This window comes from Paralichthys olivaceus, chromosome 22, assembly GCF_024713975.1.
Source record: "Paralichthys olivaceus isolate ysfri-2021 chromosome 22, ASM2471397v2, whole genome shotgun sequence".
Classification (NCBI taxonomy): domain Eukaryota; kingdom Metazoa; phylum Chordata; class Actinopteri; order Pleuronectiformes; family Paralichthyidae; genus Paralichthys; species Paralichthys olivaceus.
In genome coordinates, this window is record NC_091114.1 from 4,447,825 (window position 1) to 4,467,606 (window position 19,782).

Genomic DNA, 19,782 nt, shown 5'->3' on the forward strand with positions numbered 1-19,782 from the left:
TCAATACAGCACTGGGGCTTCCCTTAAAACCATCAACAAACAGATTCACTATGATACGATCAAGGCCAAGAGAAAGCACAAGCACAGATAGAAGGGAGAGTTGTGTAGCCTGAACAAAATCCAAAACTTGAATGAAGCAAAATCACTGACTGTGTGTAAATCAATTCATCATTGTTGCACAGCAGGTGAACCCACCATTTAAACACTGTCGACACGCGTTTTGAAATCCAGAACCAACATGATATGTGTGAGGAGCTGCTGAGAGACATTCCCTCCGACAAGCCCCCCCACACACACACACACACAAACACACACTCTGGAGGATGTCCGATGGAGGCTGAGCAGGTGCAAACCAGGCAAGGTACCCGGGGGCCAGATGGCATCACAGCCAGAGAGCCATGTCTGTGCCATGTCTGTGCCATGTCTGTGCCATCTCCTTTGCATCTTTGCATCTTGACATATTGATAGACTTTGTTTTGTCTCTACGTAAAAGCCACTTGATCACTCAAGCCACCAAATGTGGCTGCAGAGGGCGCTGGTGCTCAGTAAAAGCTACACAGCGTTGCCTAACATATTTCATTCGAACTGTAATATTGTTGCTGTTGTCATTTATTTGTTGTTGGTGTTCAAGACAAAGTTTACAGCAACCTTCAAATAGCGGGCGCATAACGGAGGCCAATGAACAAAAATTATATTTGATGAAGGATGTTCACAGAAAAAAATCCATTAATGTCATTGTGCACGTGATGGGCTGTGCAGGTAAAGGTGGTGAAAGGGTTGATTTCTGCTATCCTCCCTGTCTTTGTGTGCTGAGTGTGTGCACTTAGCCACAGAAGAAAATGGTGAATGGCCTGTGTGTGTGTGTCACATGCATGAGAAAGCCTCTCTCCAGATTTGTTTGTGCAGGAACCCCTCTTCTACCAGTGTCTTGCATCAGCCATTCATTAAAAGAGGTCTGTTAACGCCCCCTGTTGGTCGTCTGCACACTCTGCACGTCAAAAATCGGTGGCAATCATCAGACTCAAGTGAGCTGTATTTCCCCCTGTGCACTGATTCTGATCCGTGTAAACAAACATCCCCTCGGTAACACTGTGAAGGTCTTGTTAGTCTTGTCGGATGAGAAGTGAAAGGGCTCAGAGAGATTCCCAGAACATGAATAATTGAACAACCTTGAATATGTTGTCTTCTCGGAAGAAAACTAACTTTCAAACTATCTGAATCCAACCACCCACCCCCCGCTCTGTCTTCCATTACAAGTGGGCTTTGATGCGAGGTTGATTGAAAGGCTAGCTAACTTTAGCGGGCTAACGAGCAGCCATCGGAGCTAGCGTTAGCTTAGCTAGCTCCGAGGCTGGAGATTCATAGTAAATAAAGAGTTTCGCGGCAGATAATGTGTTATTTAGAGGCTGTAATGTGGATGCCCCAGTCACTTGCGTTGTATGGATGTATGCCGTTCGCGTGTGGATCGAAAAGCGTCCGAAGGACTGCAAGTTACTCCAAATCTTTATGGGTGAGTAGATCTACATACCATATGCTGGGAATAAGGACCAGGTTGAAAAGAAAAAAGCCCGTCCTCTCCTCTCCTTCTGCTTTAAATTCACACTGAACTGATGACTAACTCGAGACAGGTGGCACAGGATGAACAGGTGAGCCTGATGGGGGCAGGAAGTCTGGCGGGGGAAACACGCCAGGAGCAGGGACTACAAAATAAAACAGGAAACAGAGGAACGCAGAGGGGAACACAGGAGAAGCACAGGGTGGAACCTCTTTATATACAGTCTATGGGTGGAACATGGAGGGGAACAGCGAGATGAACAAGGGGTGAAGCACAGGGTGGAACATAGAGGGGAACACAGGAGAAGCACAGGGTGGAACACGGAGGGGAACACCGAGATGAACGCAGCGAAGCACACCGGCTGGAACACAGAAATGAAAGCAGAGGGGGACACAGGAGAGGGACACAGGAGAGGGACACAGGAGAGGGACACAAAGAGGGACACAGAGTGATACTTTAAACTTGAACTTAAAACTCTCTTTATAAAAGAGGACAAATACAATAACCATGACAATAAACTCCAAAGCTTTACACTGACCATCACTTTTAGAGCAGTAAGGGAAATGTCCCATTCAGATGTGTTCAGGGAATCTGATATCAACCTGATTAAGAAAATAATCTGAATAAGACACTGCCATGTAAACAGGATTCATACTCAGAATAAGCAACAATTGAATTAAGACGTGGAGTATTCTGACTTTAGTAGCCTGATGTCTTAATCGCAGGATAACCTCCTGTTGGAGTTTTGACATTGACATATGGCAGTTACTAATGTATCCCCTGGGTTTAAATAAGACAGAATAAAAAGTTTTAGCTTTTGCAAATGAGAAAGTAAACACAATTTCACAATTTCAACTATTTCAGGTTGGGGTTTTAAAAATAACTTCAGAGTGTTGTTGGCATAGTGGACGTAGTGACATGAGTCATAATCTATTCTCTGTAACTTGTAAACAGGAATATAAATGGAATATTCTATTAGCAAATCATGTGGACACCAGAATAAAGATTCAGTGTGTAGAGTTTAGTGATATCTAGTGGTGAAGTTGCATATTGCAGCTGAATACCCGTCACCTCACCCTCCCCTTTCAAACATAAGAGAACCTGTGGTACCTTTTAGTTGTTATAAAAACTCAATAGGTGTTTGGCTTATCCAGTCTGAGCTACTGTAAAAAACATGGTGGCCTCTGTAGAGAGGATCCTATCGATGTAAATATATTATTTCAATTTAAAAGGACCATTCTAGTATAAAGAAAACAACAATTTGTACAATTTAGATGAAACACACTAGTAAAAAAAATCACTAGGATTATTTCATATGGAATTTCTGCTAATAAATCCATTTCAGCTACATCTAACACACTGAACCTTAAAAATAATGTCCTATTCAGAATAAGGTCAAATGTAAATGTTTGGAAAAAATTGAAAGAAATGTTCCTGGATCTGCCCCCTGATCCGAATCCACACCGAAATGTAATTTGTTCCTTTTTGACCCACATACCACATCATTCATAATAACCTACACAATGGTTTGTGCATAATCCTGTTTATTAATAGGGAAACCAATGCAGATTCAATCTCATTGGCGGAGGTAATGCGATTGTGACATGATGGTGGTGTTTAACTATTGCATTTCCAGAAACCATGAAGTGGGCTTAATTGCAAAAACTGGCAACTGTAATAAGAGAATGTTGGAAACTTTAGAAGAAGAAGCCAAAATGTCCTTTTGAGTCCCTTGTTGACTGGACCCTACACAGTGTATCTTCAGAGAAAAGTCCACAAACAGTTAAAGCCTCCGCTGGTGCTGGTCTGAAGCAGAGCTGCTGTGAAAGCTTTCTTGACCATGTTGCCCGAGTCACTTCCACATTGAGCGCAAATCAAGAGTCAGTTGAGACATCAAAGTCCGACCCTGCGAGGCCTCATCAAAGCAGAGACGAGACAGATCTGTGCCTCACCTCACAGAAGCATGTCTCCTCCTAATGTGAAAGTGACAACTTGTCTGCTCCGCTTACTGCAAAATGGAGGAGTAAATTTCGCTGCGAGCAGGTGGGGTCGCAGGGAAAGTAGAGAAATGCCTATCAATTAGCTCCACCTTGTCAGATTTGCACTGAAAGGTCCAGAGAGACAGGAAATGAAAAGGAGATTTGAGTGTGTGCACATGTGTGCAACAAAGGGAAAAAAATGAGAAAAAAAGATTTTGTATGTTACGTACATGAGGATGACTGCAGCTGCCAGCAGAAAGAAACACACTCTCCCAATCTTACTGTTGCTTTTTATTTTACTGCCCTGTTACATTACAAACAGCTGCACCTGTAATACTGCAACATGGCGGATCCCCATCAAATCCCCGTGGGTCACAGGTCACATGTTGGGCCTGTCATTTCCACATACACTGCTGCAGCGATATCAGCGAAATCACCGTTGTTGCATTGCATTACTTTGGGGCCGGTGTGTTTTCTGTGTAGTCTCTGTCACCTGTTTTAGTTTCTAATCATAAGTTAAGTATATTTTTGTATTATTTATATATAAGATACAACACTTTGCCTTTAAAATTCTAGATTGATTGAAATGATGACATATTTGAATCATTATGGATGGACAGACGGAGAGTGCAACAAAACTACAAACCAAGAAACAGAAGTCTATAGTTTGATATAGCTGATCGACTGTCTGAGTTCAACAACCAGGGGCTGACTAACCTTCTGTTTGATAAGCTTTTTTGAAATTGCCCTTGGTCACATGTGTCTCTTTCACCTTTAACTTCAACTCAACCAAACTACCACCGGCGTCAAACCCCTTCTCTGAATCCGATTGGTCGGCTGTGAGAGTGGTCGTTCGTACTGACTTCCTATTGGCTCAAACCGCACGCTCGCTGCCAGCGGGGTTGTGTGTCGCATCAACGTGTGTCAGAAGGAGTCTTACCTGCTGTCGGGGAAATGGCGAGCTGGTGTGTGCGAGCGGTGAGACAGAGCTACTCTCTGGTAGCCTCGCCCGCGTTGATACGGTGAGTGGCGTTTGTTTTGCTAGCTTTTACAGAAAGGGTGAGGTTACCCCGCTCGGGCGGTGCTAAAGCCCTGTTGTGTTCTGCCTGTGCCCGGCTAGCAGCGTTAGCTTACCTAACGGACCGTGGTCCTTAATGTGGATAAACACACACTTAGACAAACCATAGAGACACGTGTGTCTGTCTGTGTCTCTGTGTGTGTGTGTGGAGGACATGGCTAAGACACAGCAGGGCAGTGTATGCTAGCTGTTAGCATGTCACTGTGAGAACCGGAGGATGACATAAGGCGACATACCCATAATGCTGTAGAGGGATGTTAGTTCATGCTAAGCTAATGTTCAGGCTGTGCGTTTTGTGGCGTTTAACCTTGTGTGTGTGTGTTTACATATGTTAAGTGTTTTTTGGTGAAGGAATGAATTCCCAACCAAACTCCATGCACAAAGTCACGCATTTAACGTTTCCTGTCACCAGTAACGAAACCTTTTCCTCTTGCCTGGTGTGTCATAAGAGTTCAAGTGAACAAAGCGTGAATGGAGTTTGGCTGAATGTTTCCCCACTCATCCATCTTTTAGAGAGACGATGTCATGAAGTGACATATGCTGAGATCAGCCACTAAGTAGGATGATTGCAAGCCAACACTTGACTATTGAATGACATTCAGGGTAGTTAGTTGCATAACATTCTTATTTGTTGTCTGATCCCATCAACTAGCAGACCTGTACTGAAGACCAACCTAATCTGACTCCTGGAAAAGTTTAGATAACATGCACAGCACAGACAGTATCTAAAATCTCTCAGGTGTTCAGATACTGGATGTTAAAGGAGATGTCATAGAACTCTACCTCAGCCTTTTTCCTCTGGGAAATAAAACATCTTCAGTAACAACGACGCTAACCATGCAGAGATTCTAGATGCTGTAGATGTGAAGTTAATCTATTTTACTGTTGCCCAGTATCGTCATATAGAAGCTGAAGTGGCACCATGCAGAGATACTTGATATACTTACATGAGAGGTTACGCAATTGAATATTGGTGCAGAGTGTAATTAGGTGAGGTGGCAGCCAACAGCTCTAGACTAACGACGTATTCTGTGACTTTTTCCACAACAGAGGGTCTCCACGATATTTATGTGCGGCCACTCAGCAGAGGAGTGGCCCCGGGTCGGAGGAGGAGGCTGAGAAGCCGGAGCAGGGTGCAGCAGAGAAAGCCCTGACGGAGGAGAAGTCCCTGCTGGAGGAGCAGCTCAAGGAAATGACAGTAAGTCTGAAACTGAGACAAGAAAGTTTGGCCTTTGGTCCTGAGAGCTGATTTTTAAACTTTGCATTTCTGCCATGCTTCCCAGGATAAGTACAAGCGGGCCTTAGCTGACACAGAGAACCTCAGGACACGGAGTCAGAAGATGATAGAGGATGCTAAATTATACGGTAAATTCTTCCTTCATTTAAGCTTGCTAACAGTTAACCCAAGATTTCACCATAACAATCTCCCGCAGCAATGAATCCTATTTTTCTACATAAATAAATTCTATTGCAGCTGCATGCATGTAGTCCAACCACTAGATGTCAACATCTAGCATTACTTCATTGTGTCCGAGTGACAGACAACTTGTATTTGCATTGCTGAGTAATGTTTTCGTTCAATCACCAGGGATCCAGGGCTTCTGCAAGGACCTGCTGGAAGTGGCCGACATCTTGGAGAAGGCCACGGAGAGCGTGCCCAAGGAGGAGGTGACGAGCAACAACCCTCACCTGAAGAACCTGTACGACGGCCTGGTGATGACTGAGGTCCAGATCCAGAAAGTGTTCACCAAGCACGGCCTGGTCAAGCTCAACCCCGAGGGCCAGAAGTTCGACCCCTACGAGCACGAGGCCCTCTTCCACGCCCCTGTCGAGGGCAAGGAGCCGGGCACTGTCGCCTTAGTGACCAAAGTGGGCTATAAGATTCACGGACGCACCCTCAGGCCAGCGTTGGTGGGTGTGGCCAAAGCCCCCTAGAAATGCTTGGGGAACTGTGACAAAGTGGGATATGTTTTGTTGCCTGGGTGACGGATGACCTCAGGTACAGTCGACTGGCGAAGGCACACCGCCACCCTTTTCCCTGTCCTCACTACCCCTCCACCCTAAGGTGCCTCGGAGAGATGGGAATCCAGCTGAAACGAACCTTGTATCGGGACAAAAACCATGTTGTTAACACTTTGTCAAGCACGGGACAGTTTTTACTGTAAAATGTCAGTTAGTCATCAGTCATGTGTCATTTCAGGCAGTTTCCGTCAGATCATTAAAGTAATGTACCTGATCGTGAACCCCTTAAAATTGAAGATTTTTTGGGGGGGTGACATATGGTGCAAAATACATCCACAAATTGAGTCTGAACTGCTGGTATCATTCCAGACTTTTGTTTCTGAGTTGATTGTGTGAATAAAATGAGAAACAGTACTTAAGGATATGAAGAAAGGTGGAAGTTTTACTGTGTACTGACGTAGGCCTTCCTCAGCATTTACATGGAAGACATCTCTGGTTCATTAGGATGTGATCAGGCCCCCGTAAGCCAGCCTCAGTTACAGTAATGCCCCTGTGTCTCGTTTGGCAGGAATGAAACAGTCACATATCTATAAACCAATAGAATAAAGAAGAGTTTTGACCAGTTTGTCCAGACTGTCACAGTATCACAATAATCTGAAAGACTTGTTCCTTTTACACATTTTATCTTCAAATAAATGAAACATCATAAGCTCTTGATCATATTCATTGTGTCTTCAAGTGAAACAATCAGCCTCTACCTGCCATTAGTAGAAGTACTTCACATGACAGTGGACTCGTTTTACTCACATTAAAGAATAAGGGTGTTGATAAATACACCAACTACAAATTCCATGAGTTCCAAATGTCCAAGTTAATTAAATTATGCACAAACCAACTGTCGGTTTGTATTTTTTTGATTTACTGTAATCAAATTACTCGGTACAGGTCATGTCTACTGTACTGTTTGCCCTTCTAACTGAAAACTGAAATTTCTATGATAAAATTTCTTTCAAACATCATAACCAATGTGACCTCATCAAAAGTCCTCGACTACAATGTGTTGAAGATGAAACAGGACCATTTAGAATAATAAAGTAGTGGCACTTTTAATAAATCTCCATACAAACCTCGTCGTGTGCGACAACAAGGTGACGGGTCACTAACACACCTCAACAGTATCAGACCTGTAACATGACCAAACGCCATCACGATACCAAAAGCCTCAGAAAATCATTCTTTTGTCATCTGATTTTTTTTAATTACAAAAAACTATAAAAAAAAATTTCAATGACAAAAATACTGTACATTTCACAGGTCAGTAATTATACTTTCTTTTTTTTTTTCAATGTATCTTACAAACGTATTTACAGTTGGTGACATAAAGTGAGCGACCCCCTCCCCACCCTCCACCCATACAAAAGTCATCGTTCCCTCCAATGGGAACAACAAGAATCTGACGGCCATATTTTCCTTTTGAGACATTTACGCCACAACACTTTGGAACATTCGGGAGCACAGACAGAATGACACCGGCAAAATCTGGAGAAGAGAAAAATGACAAAGCATCAGATAGCTTCAGCTGCCAATGTCGTCGCTGTCAACGTTGTTACAGGAGGGATATTAGCATCGCCTCTCTGACACACTGAGTCAGACGGACTGTTGGCCCTATGAGCCGACCCCTGAACAAAACAAGCTTATGTCTTATTTTAACAATACAATGCTTCAACCAACCCGTGACAGTCGACTAATACATCTAAACACAACATGTTTGAAATGGGTCTAAGTCTAAAAATGAATCACTATGACGGTTTTTCTATTGAATTGTCAGTGTGTTGCTGCGTGGTTCTACTGCAAAGAGAAATCCAAAAGATACGTTTTTCTTAGTGTCAACAAACCAAGCAAAACAAAAATTTTTCTTAAAATTCATCGAGCCTGTGTGCAAATGTACATTTTCTTAAAACAGCTGTAGTTTTTATTCCCACGATATAATTTTTTTTGGCAAATGACTTTGAGGACTATTTCCCGTGGCGGATTAATACACATTTGGTGTCAAAGCTATCCATCCGTTCTACTGCTTATCCTTTGGGGGTTGCTGGGGGGGGGGGTTGGAGTTGTACTGATGCTAGCAAGTTTAGTAATTGTTGGATGAATGGATAGTTTTGTGGAGGAACGAAATCAGGCTTTATAGTTAGTCAGTGGGACACATGTGTTCTCATGGGCCCTGTTCACACCTGGTACATCCATCCTGAGAGTTCTGATCACAAGTGGTCAGCCCCAACCTCTCCTGTTCACACCTCGTATTAGAACGCGCCCCGAAATGTTTCCTGTGAGCTCTTGTGATCCTTTCTGTTAGCCAAGGTGCTGTTTCGACCAGTGTGCATTTACAGATGTGTCCCTTGTCATTGCAATTGTGTGAATCTTTGAGATAGAGAGAGAGAGAGAGCTTTATGATGAATTTGACCAAATGTGGAGTTTCATTTGTGAGGCTGAAATAGATTTGTGGCCCCAAATAGATGTTTTTTGATCAGCTTGTCACCATTAGTAAATTACAGTAGAGCACTAGGGTTAGGAATAAGAAAAAAGTCAGAAGAAATTTTCAGATTAAAGTCAAAATGTCAAAAATAAAGTTGAAATGTCAAGAACAGTCTCTGGCAGCTGCTTGTGGAGTTTCTCCCCCTGAACAGACTACATCTAAAATCTAATAATGATTATCACACTGTGTTTATGGCTAAAAGAAAAATAATTTCCCTGTTACTAAAACTCATCCTGAAGCCGGCTCATCCAGGTAAGGTGTTTTTAAGAGGCAGTCAGATGCTTTTGATTTATTCTTAAAGTTCGACTATAATCTTGAAATGAACATTCGTTATCAAAACACAAAATGGATTTTCTTAAGCCAGGTCCTAATGCTCTCCTGTAGTGCATGGCTCATACATGAAGTTCCCAGTATTTCAGTTTTTCTCTGTGTTACTGAGCTTAGTTGGAAAAATGTAACTGTCAGGATTTGACATTCACAATCTGAATAAATAATACCTAGAGATTTCTTTTTTAAAATACAAATATAATATGAATGAATATTTGTTTCTCAGGAACCATTTGCACTGAGTGGGAAGTTTTGCGTTTGAAAAGAAAGAATTTGACAGCGCTCTCTGATGGACAGACTCTGTAATGCAACACTGACCTCCACATTATCTCCTCTGATATCTTTGGCACTTATTGTTTACTCACTGGCCAACCCCCCCCATACCGATACTTAAGCAATCTTTGATAAGGTTTTTTTAGCTTCATGCTAATGCATTTGTTGAGGCATGATACTAACAAACAACGACGATCTGCTTTTTCTTTTCCTTCCCTTGTCGCCATTAAGAAAGAAACGGGACTAAAAAAAACGACAGCTTCTGGGAAATGAAGTCCTTAAAAGTATCAGACAGCTCTACTTCTTGTGGGAAAGTTACCGAATCCAGCTTTCACTGATGAAACAGGAAACAAAGTTGACAGGAATCACAAACCACAATGGTGATTATTTTAAACGTAGGTGTGAAACGCTCCACTTCCAGCAGATGTAAAGTTAGATTTTAAATACATCTCCTTAGGCATCTTAAATGAAGCTGTTGCAATAACACTTCAGTATCTCCATAACTACATTATGTTTGTTAGCAGGGTCAATATCATCGTGTAATAACAATATGGACACAAACCTACTGTGAACCCACAGATTCATATTCAACCCGTCCCTTTCCAAATGCAAAAATAAAGGCTTATTTTTCTTCCCAGCCTTGGTATGAAAATAAGTGTTTTTCCCAGCATCCTCCTTCTTTGCAATGTACATATTCACAAAGTCACCTTTGAATAAAAAAATGGTGAATCCCAGTAGTTTTGTTCGGCCTCCACAGTTTATATCCAATCAGCTATCAGCTGCCTGACCAAAGGAATATGCTAGGAGGCGTCTCGGGATATCCAGCCGCTTTCTGTGAGGAAGGTGAGGATGCGCTTCTTGAGGACTTTGTCCAGGTAGCTGGGCAGTCGGCTCTTGGCGGGGATGCCTTGCCGTTTCTGCAGGTGATCTTTGATGATGATGGTTTTGACAGTCAGGTAGCGCGCTGGGCTGAGGTTGAGAGAGTTGCACAGGACCTTCTCTCTGTCCGACAGCAGCTCAAAGCCTGTCAGATTCTCGATGGCAGCAAACTCGCCATCTTTGCCTTCTTCTTTGATTCCGCCTCCTACCCCTAACCCTCCAGCAATGCCTCCTCCCCCTCCAGCTCCACCTCCGAGCCCCATCCCCGAGCCAAGCCCGCCTCCTCCTCCGCTGCCCCGTTTGGAGGTGACCACACTTTTGTTCTCTTTGCGCTTTTCCCGTTTGTGGCGTGCGGCTTCATACTCGGCGGACTCTTCCAGGCGGGTGATGCCGTTTCGACGGTAGCGCTGCAGCTCACGCACCTTGGCCCTCAGCCCGCGCTCTTTATGCATGTTCTCGAAGAAGTCTTCAAACTCCCGATGGGCCATGAACTGGCACAGCCCCCGCAGCCTCACTCGCTGCTCCTTCTCTTCCTTGGTGATCTTTCTTTTGGGTGTACTTGGAACGGAGCCTGATCCTGCTGCAGTTGCCAAACCTGATCCGATCGTGCCACCGCCAGCTCCCGCCCCGCCCACACCACTAGCAGTGCCCACAACTCCTTGTGCTCCTGGTTTCTCCTTCTCCTTGTCTTTCTTGTCTCGGCCGAGGAACACAGGCACCAGGTTGTAGTCTCGGGCAATGTTCTTACGTCTCTGTCGTTCTCGGAGCTTCCGCACATACATGTCCACGTGGGCACGTTTCATCTCAATTTCCACGTCCTCGTCGTCGTAGTTCACGGAGAGGCCGCTTATGAGCTTCTCTGCGTCCTGGTCATATTCAATCTCATAATCGTCACGCAGAGGCATGTAGCCCAGCTGCTGCTGCTCAGCCAGGGTGATATCCAGTGGGGGGAGAGGGGTGGTCAGGCTGGGCGACAGGGGACCCCCACTTGGGCAGGTGTGGTCGGTTACCCGGTTGGGAATATTGTCAGGGATGCAGGCCTTACCCAGGTTTCCGTGGATGTACATGGTGACATAGTGTTCCATGACTTCCTGAGGGGTACGTGATGCTCCAACATGAGCGGCCATGTCCTCCTGAAAGATGAAAAAAGGTTGGTATTAGTAAGGATAGAAAGTTTATGAAAGTTTCACCTGGTGAAAGTCTAACCCTGGTCAGAGAGAGGATCAGCTATCTGCGGAGCGTTCAGGCGAGCCAGCCAGAGGCAGGGCGTTATTGTAAATTCTGCTGCGGAGATCATGTGTTTTTGTTTACAGCACAAATCATATATTTGTTGTCTTTTTGTCTTGCATCTGTCACATGTCAGAAATGTTATCAACCCCCCTACTTGCTCCCGGTGAATCCTACGGAGGATTTCCTGCCGTGTTCTCACATTAGCTCCCCCGGACTTTACACAAGGGGACTGGCCAGAGAAAGTCTGCAGAAAGTCTGGAGGCTCTTTCTCTCTGACTTTTGCGTTCACTCATACGGTCCCTCCAGAGAATACCGGAGGGGACCTCCGTAGTTCAGCGCATGTCTAAAGGCAACTTATGGCTCAGGCATGGGCGAGAAAGATTTCTGCAGTAGCTGACTGAGCCAACACAGCGAGGACTGGACTGGTTTCCTATGAGTCTCTCACTCATGCAAACTTTACTTCCAGAACTTCCACCTCATTATCAATAAAGCTCGATTATGGCCCTGGACCAGACTCTGTGCATTATAAAAACAATATCATAATGACTTTATATATACAGCACTTCTCCAAACAAGGTTACAAAGCGCTTCACAAAAATCTGTGGCAAAAATGCAATGAACTAAAGTAAAAGGCAAATCAATCCAGTTGATTTTCGTGCTGTATAACAATTTTCTATACTGTCTTTGACGTTGTACACATTGTTTTCTCTGTCGTCTGATCTTTGACATGTTACTGACGCCATGTTGGACTTTGAAAGACACTTTCCGAACCCACACTTCAGAGTTACAAGTGTCAGAGATGCTGTCCCACTCGTGTTTAACGTCCACTCGTCCAACTCGCGGGACAGGGTGGAAAGAAGATGGACAGTCGGTAGTTCGCAGCATTGTCTCTAACTTTCAGCCCCTCTCAGATCTCCTATCGGACAAATGGAGAAACCTAATCGACTTAATTAAACAGTGATGTACCCAGTTTCCAAACCCGTACTGCTCGATCGCATCGAGGAGCGACTGCTCTTCCCTGCTGGTCCATCCTCCCTCTGCCTCGGGACCCCAGAGGGAGAAGCGGCCGCCGTCGACCTGCTGGTAGCCGTGCCATCTCCGGTGGTTCCCGATCTCCGCCCCCGCCGAGAAGCACTCCGGGCACAGCTCGATATCGGGGCAGTCGGTGCAGCGGAGCCGCAGGTTGGTGACGTCCGCCAGGCAGTTCACGCAGTACTTCTTGCCCAGGTCGGCCATGTTGCCTGGATCCTGCTTCTTGTTGTCGGAGGCTGAACCCCGCGCATGCGCACCGCGGGCCCCGCCGCGCGAGCTGCTCAATATTAATGAGCTGCGGGAAAGGGCGCCGGTGATTGGCTCCCCAGTCTCCAGGACAACGAGCGGAACAGATAGTCAACTAAGATCTGCAACAGCACCTGCAGGTTGTTTCTTCTGGAGTGAAAGATGGACAGAGATCACGGAGGACAGGAGGTGAAGACACCGGAGGACAGTCTCACTTCTCCAGCTAATGGGGAAGAAGGGGTCCCCGCTGTAATGGAGGCCTCACACCATGAAGAGGAAAACTCTGCAGCTCCTGAGAGGCCTCCTGTTGAAGCGGCCTCCTCTGAGAGCGGAGCTCAGCGTCCTGCCATCGACGGCCTCACCGCAAGTGAACACGTGCACGAGGACGGTGAGGGGCCAGTGTCCCGCGATGGGACCCCGGAGAGCGAGGGGACTCAGAGCCCTGCGCATGAAGGGAAGGAGGCCGAAGAAGAGGAGATCGACCCTACACAAGGTGAAGATGAGGATGAGCAGCTTCTCCAGGAGCTGTGTGAGGAGAGAGATAAAGCCCTCCAACGCAACGGCCAACTGCAGCAGCTGCTGGCTCAGTACTTCAGCAGGTCCGGAAACGCTGTCAAGCTGGAGACACTCGGCCCAGAGCGTCTGCCGGGGTACGAGAAGTCCATCAACATCCTGACCGACATGAAACAGCGGTTCGCCTCGGAAGCAGAGGCGGCCCAACAGAAAACAGAGGAGCTGAGGTCACAGTCCCAAGCGAAGTCGGACGAGGTTGGTCTTGTGGTCAGGTTGCTTTGGATTTCCTAACACCAGTTTCCAAGTGTTGAGAGCTAAATGATGAACTAAACAGGGGTAGACCCAGAGGCACAGATATGGGGGCCACTGGCCCTGTAGTGGGAATCTGATTTCCCCCCATCCTGTCAGTGGTATTTTATTAATAGACATAACAATAAATGTGGAAATTTGTTAAGAATTATCAGGAATTGTTCATGGACTGGAAATATCACCATTTGAGTATATTGGGGGCCCTCAATGGCCCCTGATTTCGAAAAACCCTAATATACTGCATATTTATATACATGTTGATTTTGCTATAGATTGTTATACTCATATAATAGTAAAATAAGTGGACACCAACCCACCAACATCTGTGGGTAAAGAAGGGATCAAGTAAAAATAATGTGATTGTGTTACATTGATTTTTATCCTTTTTTTTTTTTTTCAAATTTCCATTTAGAGTTGAATATTGGAACCCTTTAGATGCTCCCCTGTCTCTGCAGGAAAACAGGAGTACAAGGGGTCTACACATGCTGCTACACAGTCAGCTGGATGGATGTGACATGAGTACTGAGCCATGCGCACATGCTTTCACGACTCTGTGAACAGGAATGGGAAGACAAACTTGGGAATAACTAAAGTCTTGTAGGAATTCAGAGTGTAAAATATAGCAAACATTGCAAAAACAATTAATTTTATAGACATATATTGTCATATGCCTGCACATAGATATATAACAATATTGTTGTGTGTGTTATGTGCTGATCAGTGGGCTAAACTCTCTCCTCCTCAGGTGAAGAAGGAATGGCAGGAGTTCTTGGCACTGAAGCAGGACGTAGGTGTGACAATGCTTAGTCGATCCCTGGGTAAACGAACGGCTCAGGCCAGAGTGAAATCAACGCTGGCGGCAGAGCAGCTTAAACATGACAAGCTGATCAAGCAGCGGCTGACGTACGTGAAGCTGAAGATGAGGGTCCAAGGACTGGAAGCCGAGCTCCGAGCACTCGAGGAAGCCAAGGACCCTGTGCAGGTCTTGGTTGCACAGCTGCATGCTACAAGGTTGGAGCAGAAAACACTCACGGAGAGGCAAAATGAGGAAGCGATAAGGCTTCAGAACAAGATCAGCCGCAACTTGGAGGTAGGTTGAAGAAAGCACAGCTACAGATTGTGTCAGTTATTTCTGTTTTCTGCTTCCAGTTCCAGTCAATAACATAAAGTCACTATTTCTCCATAAGCTCCTGTCAAACATAAAGGAGAAGCTGTTCTGGAGTCAGAGGGAGGTTCAGGCCTTGCGAAAGCAGCTGGCAGAGTTGGAGGAAGAGGTGGCGAGGAAGCGAGAAGTCCGAGCCGCGACCAAGAAACAAATCAGAAAGCTGAAGAGGGACAACCAGAGGCTGAAGGAGAGCCAAGGATTACTGGGGTACCGGCTCCAGCTGCAGGACTTCGAGGACACTGTGGATGCCTGTGACCACCTGGAGGAAAAGCTGGAGAATCTGATGTGCCGCCATTCTGAGCTGCAGAAGAAGATGAAACGAGAAGCTGGAGTCCCCTTAAAGAACTGAATGAGCAAAAGACTGACACGGTATCGATGTGAAAAAACAGATCAGGGACGAAAACGAGTTCCAGGTCTTCAAATTCACAGTTTTATCCCGTTAAGTGCCTCGATGTAGAAAATGACCAATTCTGAGCGTTTTGGTTGGCAAATCATTCGGTACGTGATTTGCAGAATTGCTGACTCCATCACTTCTAAACAATTTAACATGATTCTACAATCAGCTCTTAACAGCAGCTTTGAATTTGAACTGCATGTCCATCTCTTATGAGCCCCTAACACTTCTGGGACTACACATTTTGTTTTTCCACACTTCAAATAAAATGATATTTGATCATTTTAATGGTCATCACTCATTTTATTGGTTGAAGTCATTGAACCACCATTGTTGCATCCCTCCCGCTTCATTTTCTGTCATGTCTCTGCCATTACTGTCAGTCTGTCTTTACTAATACTAGTTACAACACAACACATTCAGAACACTGGCACGTAAATATAAAAACACTAAATAGTTTTGAGCAGACATTTTTTATGAATGTACATAAAAACAAAGATTTAAGCAACGCCAACCATTGCAATGATACAATTAGAATGAGCTGATTTGACATCAGGGAATGCAATACGATAAAAGTGCGTTTGAAGCTTTGAAGCTCCTGACTCAGTCTGTCGTGTTTCCTCAGGCAGGGTGTTCCTAAACCTCTGAGCTCTTATTTCAAAAGCTCTGGTCCCGATAGTCTTTAGCTGAGAGTCTGGATCAGTTCAAAGGCCCCTGCCAGAGGGTCTCAAAGTGCGAGCAGGGTTATACGGGGATAAAAGAGCCACGATATACTGTGGAGTCAGTCCATTCAGCGCTTTGTCAGTCATTTGATTCTGAACTATAAAGAGTGAACATTCTTCCACTTGTCTCAACTACTCAAACTGTCTTATGTGGGTCTTGCCCCCTGTTTATGTAATCTGACATTAAACACTGACATGATGGATGATGATTATTCCCACAGGTTTCCTTTTTCCTACCGAGGAGCTTCAAGAGTTAATGAATCCCTTCAGCATCTGGATCCACACACTGGAAAATAGTTTCGCCTCAGACTTTGCACACATCCCACATGGTATGATGGCACTTGAGCAACACTGAATGTCAACTAAAGATGCCAAAGGAGGCCCGAATTTTTATATTTTGGTGATATTCACCATTTACCACGTATAGGCCACTTTGGGTTCTCATCCATTTTATCACGAGAGGCCAGATGTGCACCATCACTGCCTGAAGTGGACCACACCAGTATTATATCTGGGTACCACTGTACCAAAAATGAACCATCACAATGTCACACAAAAAAAAAAAACCCTCATCTGTGACTGCTCACATCCTGCTCACCATCTGTTTCAACTGTTACCCACTAAGAGGCGCTACAGATCCACACACACCAAATCCTTTCTTCCCCCCAACGACCCCGAACTCTCTGCAACAACCATGACGGACACTTTAAAGACGCTGCACTGTTACTTTACTGTCCTGTCCATATTTGATCTTGTGTCATTATGTAGGGTCGCGGCTCAGTCCATAGAGATTTGGCTTGGGAACCGGAGGGTGGCCGGTTCAAGTCCAGCATGGAAGTATGGAAGGTTGGGCTGGTAGCTGGAGAGGTGCCAGTTCACCTCCTGGGCACTGCTGAGGTGCCCTTGAGCAAAGCACCGAACCCACCAATTGCTCGCAGAGCCCTCCCCCAGGGCTGCCCATCACTCTACCATCTCTGACCATATTTGCATGTCTATGAGCCCTCTGTGTGTGTGTGTGTGTGTGTGTGTGGGGGGGATTGTGGGTTAAAAACTGCATGTATTTAAAAAAAAATGAGTGTAAAAAGAATTTCCCCTTTGAGGGATTAATAAAGTATCACTTTGTTGCTATCGACACCTTTGTCGTTTTTATGTTAATATTTGCTTAAAATGTTGTACACATGAAAAATCCCATGGCCTTGGTTGTGCGGTCATTACGAAATGATTGTGATATGTGTGACAGGAAGCTGAAATAGGCTGCAGCAGTGGAAGAGTCAGTGCACACCACCATGTTGTGTTCCATCAAACAGCCGCCAGGTTTACTATACTTCACTTAAACTTCTCAGTGGGTTTTTTTCACAGGTTAGAAAAAATGGAAGAGGAAACAAATTTTTTAAAAGTATTAATTTGCCTCCCAGGGCTTCCATAGAGGGACATAGGATTAGACCTTACACCGGCTATATAATATAAATGTAAACACCAGGTATTAAGATTGTATAATAGCTATCATTAATGTGATGTAGTGTAATTCTATGTATAAGTCAAACACTCCCCAGCTGTAGCACATTTCTTCTTGTGATTGGTCCAGAAGTATTAAGTGATAAAAAGTAAAGTAACTTTCTATCTTGTTTTTTCCTCACATTTGTTTTCTATCAAAGAAGAGATGAGACAAAGTTCTGACACGATCGACTGCGTATGTAAAATGTTTATTCTTTATGATAATTGTGGATAGTACAAAGCTTTCAAAACAAAGTGCACAAACAGAAGTCTGGTTCAGTCATGGCAGGTTTGCATATTAATAGGGATATCATTTTGATTTAATTCAGCAACAGACAGGAAGACTTTTTTTTTTATTTTCAGACCGGCAGCTGGTTTAAAAATTTTTTTCATCCAAAAATTTCATGATGCCCTGAACCCACTGGACATCTGGATCCACACAGATGTGACGAGACTTCTGTGTCATTAAACTGAAACATAGGAGGGAAATGTTAGTGTCAACTTTGTCCACTTTTTATGAGAATTTTTAAAGGATGCTAAACAGATTCAAGGAATGAGAAAATAACTTTAAATTTGGAGTGAATGCAGAAATGACAGAATAGCAGATGTATGATGCACATAAACAGCTAACCAAAATTTGAATTTATCATTTAAAATGAATGACGGAGACTTTCTTATTAAAATGATGGAAATTAAGGTTATGAAGTGTGAGGGACGTGCAAAATGTGTTTTCTTTCGATTTTTCTAAAGTGGAATTAATCATGTATTAATAGGAATGAATTCAAAGTCACTTTTTAAACTTATTTACGTTGGTGCATCAAATATTGTGATGTAAGCTCATTATTCAGCACTTACATGACGCCCGTCTTTGAACACCTGGAGTCAGTCATGTAGTATGATTTGATCAGAGTTTTCTTCACTCGTCTTGAGTAGAAATTGAAGCAGCAGTCATCAGGACCCAGGGCGTCTGAAAAGAAAATGTCGACCAATGAACCATCAACGCCTCTGACACAGAACAGATTTAAAATATTAACATGTTAGTCCGTCTTACTGTTGCAGAGCACTGGGGCGAGCAGTGCAGCTCCCAGGATACACAGCAGCAGGACCTGAAGGGGCCTCATGGTGGCTGGATGGAATTGTCTGGCGACGGAGATGATGGAGATGAAGACGACGGCTGCTGCGAAGGGCTTCTAAGAAAAATGTGTTGGGGGGGGTTATGTTTATTAAGAAAGAAAAAGGTGTTACCTGTGTGGAGAGGGGAGGGAGGGCTCTTGTGGTTTTAAAGACAGGCTTTGCTTGTTTGGTTGATTGCACAGGAAATGCAGTCGCGGTCGGAGATGTAGCTCAGAGCAAATACACATATACACACATTTACAGATTTGAAATTATTATTTATGATAGCTATTGATAAAAGGCTTTAATTCCTGTTGACGTTAAGGGACAAAACTGAAGATGTGTCCCTAACATCCACCAACATCTTATACACCAGATATTTACAGTATATATGTGTATATGCAGTTGGTCATATGGGTATGACACATGTGGGGACCTTGGTTAAGGTTAGACAAGCTTATGGTTAAGGTTAAAGTTGGTGTCCAGGAAATCAATCTAAGTCATCGCAATGTCGTCTGAAGTTGTGTGTGTGTGTGTGTGTGTGTGTACCTGCTGTCTCTTCATCATTCCTTTGATTCAAAGAGATAAACAACACAATCGTAGTGGAAATAGAAGTCCATCAGACAACAGGAAGCAACAGTCTACAATGCAATTCTGCAACATGACTCAACGCCATCAGATTAGAGCAGCACAAGTCAAAATGACTATACTTTTTGTTTATACTCTTTCACTGTTCTTCTCTCACTGCTCTCTTCAACTTCATTTCATTACCATCGGGCAAAAACAGCCAAACCAACTGTCAAACAAAGAGCAGCAGGCAAAGTTAGAGTCTAGCTGGTGAACAAAGTGGAGCACGAGCTGATAATATGTCTGGTGTTTCCCTCAGAAGTTGCTGAAAACCAAAACAGAGCTAAAAGGAGGCAAAATACTGGATTTGCATTCATCAGGTGTCCCCTTAACCCCCCTAAAAGCACCTAT

The 19,782-nt window shown here is 44.3% G+C and overlaps 5 protein-coding genes across 5 annotated transcripts in view; 2 read left to right on the plus strand and 3 right to left on the minus strand.

The window, feature by feature from the left end:
- Nucleotides 1–1,661, minus strand: part of sorcs2 (sortilin-related VPS10 domain containing receptor 2) — a 284,239-nt gene extending 282,578 nt beyond the window's left edge. The window contains exon 1 of the mRNA XM_069518801.1: nucleotides 1,529–1,661. The gene's annotated coding sequence lies outside the window, so the exon portion shown is untranslated. The remainder of the gene's footprint in view (nucleotides 1–1,528) is intronic.
- A 2,734-nt stretch (nucleotides 1,662–4,395) lies between these two features.
- grpel1 (GrpE-like 1, mitochondrial) lies at nucleotides 4,396–7,283 on the plus strand. The gene is made up of 4 exons (XM_020100180.2): nucleotides 4,396–4,556; nucleotides 5,663–5,810; nucleotides 5,896–5,977; nucleotides 6,201–7,283. The coding sequence occupies exons 1-4, from the start codon at nucleotides 4,489–4,491 to the stop codon at nucleotides 6,545–6,547; spliced, it is 645 nt and encodes a 214-aa protein (XP_019955739.2). The 5' UTR covers nucleotides 4,396–4,488; the 3' UTR covers nucleotides 6,548–7,283.
- Nucleotides 7,284–9,927: 2,644 nt separating this feature from the next.
- tada2b (transcriptional adaptor 2B) lies at nucleotides 9,928–13,052 on the minus strand. Its single transcript, XM_020100178.2, has 2 exons — nucleotides 12,783–13,052; nucleotides 9,928–11,719 (listed from the first exon to the last, which is right to left on the minus strand). The coding sequence occupies exons 1-2, from the start codon at nucleotides 13,050–13,052 to the stop codon at nucleotides 10,508–10,510; spliced, it is 1,482 nt and encodes a 493-aa protein (XP_019955737.1). The 3' UTR covers nucleotides 9,928–10,507.
- A 19-nt stretch (nucleotides 13,053–13,071) lies between these two features.
- Nucleotides 13,072–15,776, plus strand: cfap184 (cilia and flagella associated protein 184). The gene is made up of 3 exons (XM_020100179.2): nucleotides 13,072–13,862; nucleotides 14,662–15,006; nucleotides 15,104–15,776. The coding sequence occupies exons 1-3, from the start codon at nucleotides 13,257–13,259 to the stop codon at nucleotides 15,428–15,430; spliced, it is 1,278 nt and encodes a 425-aa protein (XP_019955738.2). The 5' UTR covers nucleotides 13,072–13,256; the 3' UTR covers nucleotides 15,431–15,776.
- Nucleotides 15,777–17,884: 2,108 nt separating this feature from the next.
- On the minus strand, nucleotides 17,885–18,903 carry ccl36.1 (chemokine (C-C motif) ligand 36, duplicate 1). The gene is made up of 3 exons (XM_020100094.2): nucleotides 18,743–18,903; nucleotides 18,547–18,658; nucleotides 17,885–18,161 (listed from the first exon to the last, which is right to left on the minus strand). Exons 1-3 carry the CDS (start codon nucleotides 18,810–18,812, stop codon nucleotides 18,068–18,070), a joined length of 276 nt encoding a protein of 91 aa, XP_019955653.2. The 5' UTR covers nucleotides 18,813–18,903; the 3' UTR covers nucleotides 17,885–18,067.
- Between the last annotated feature and the right edge of the window lie 879 nt (nucleotides 18,904–19,782).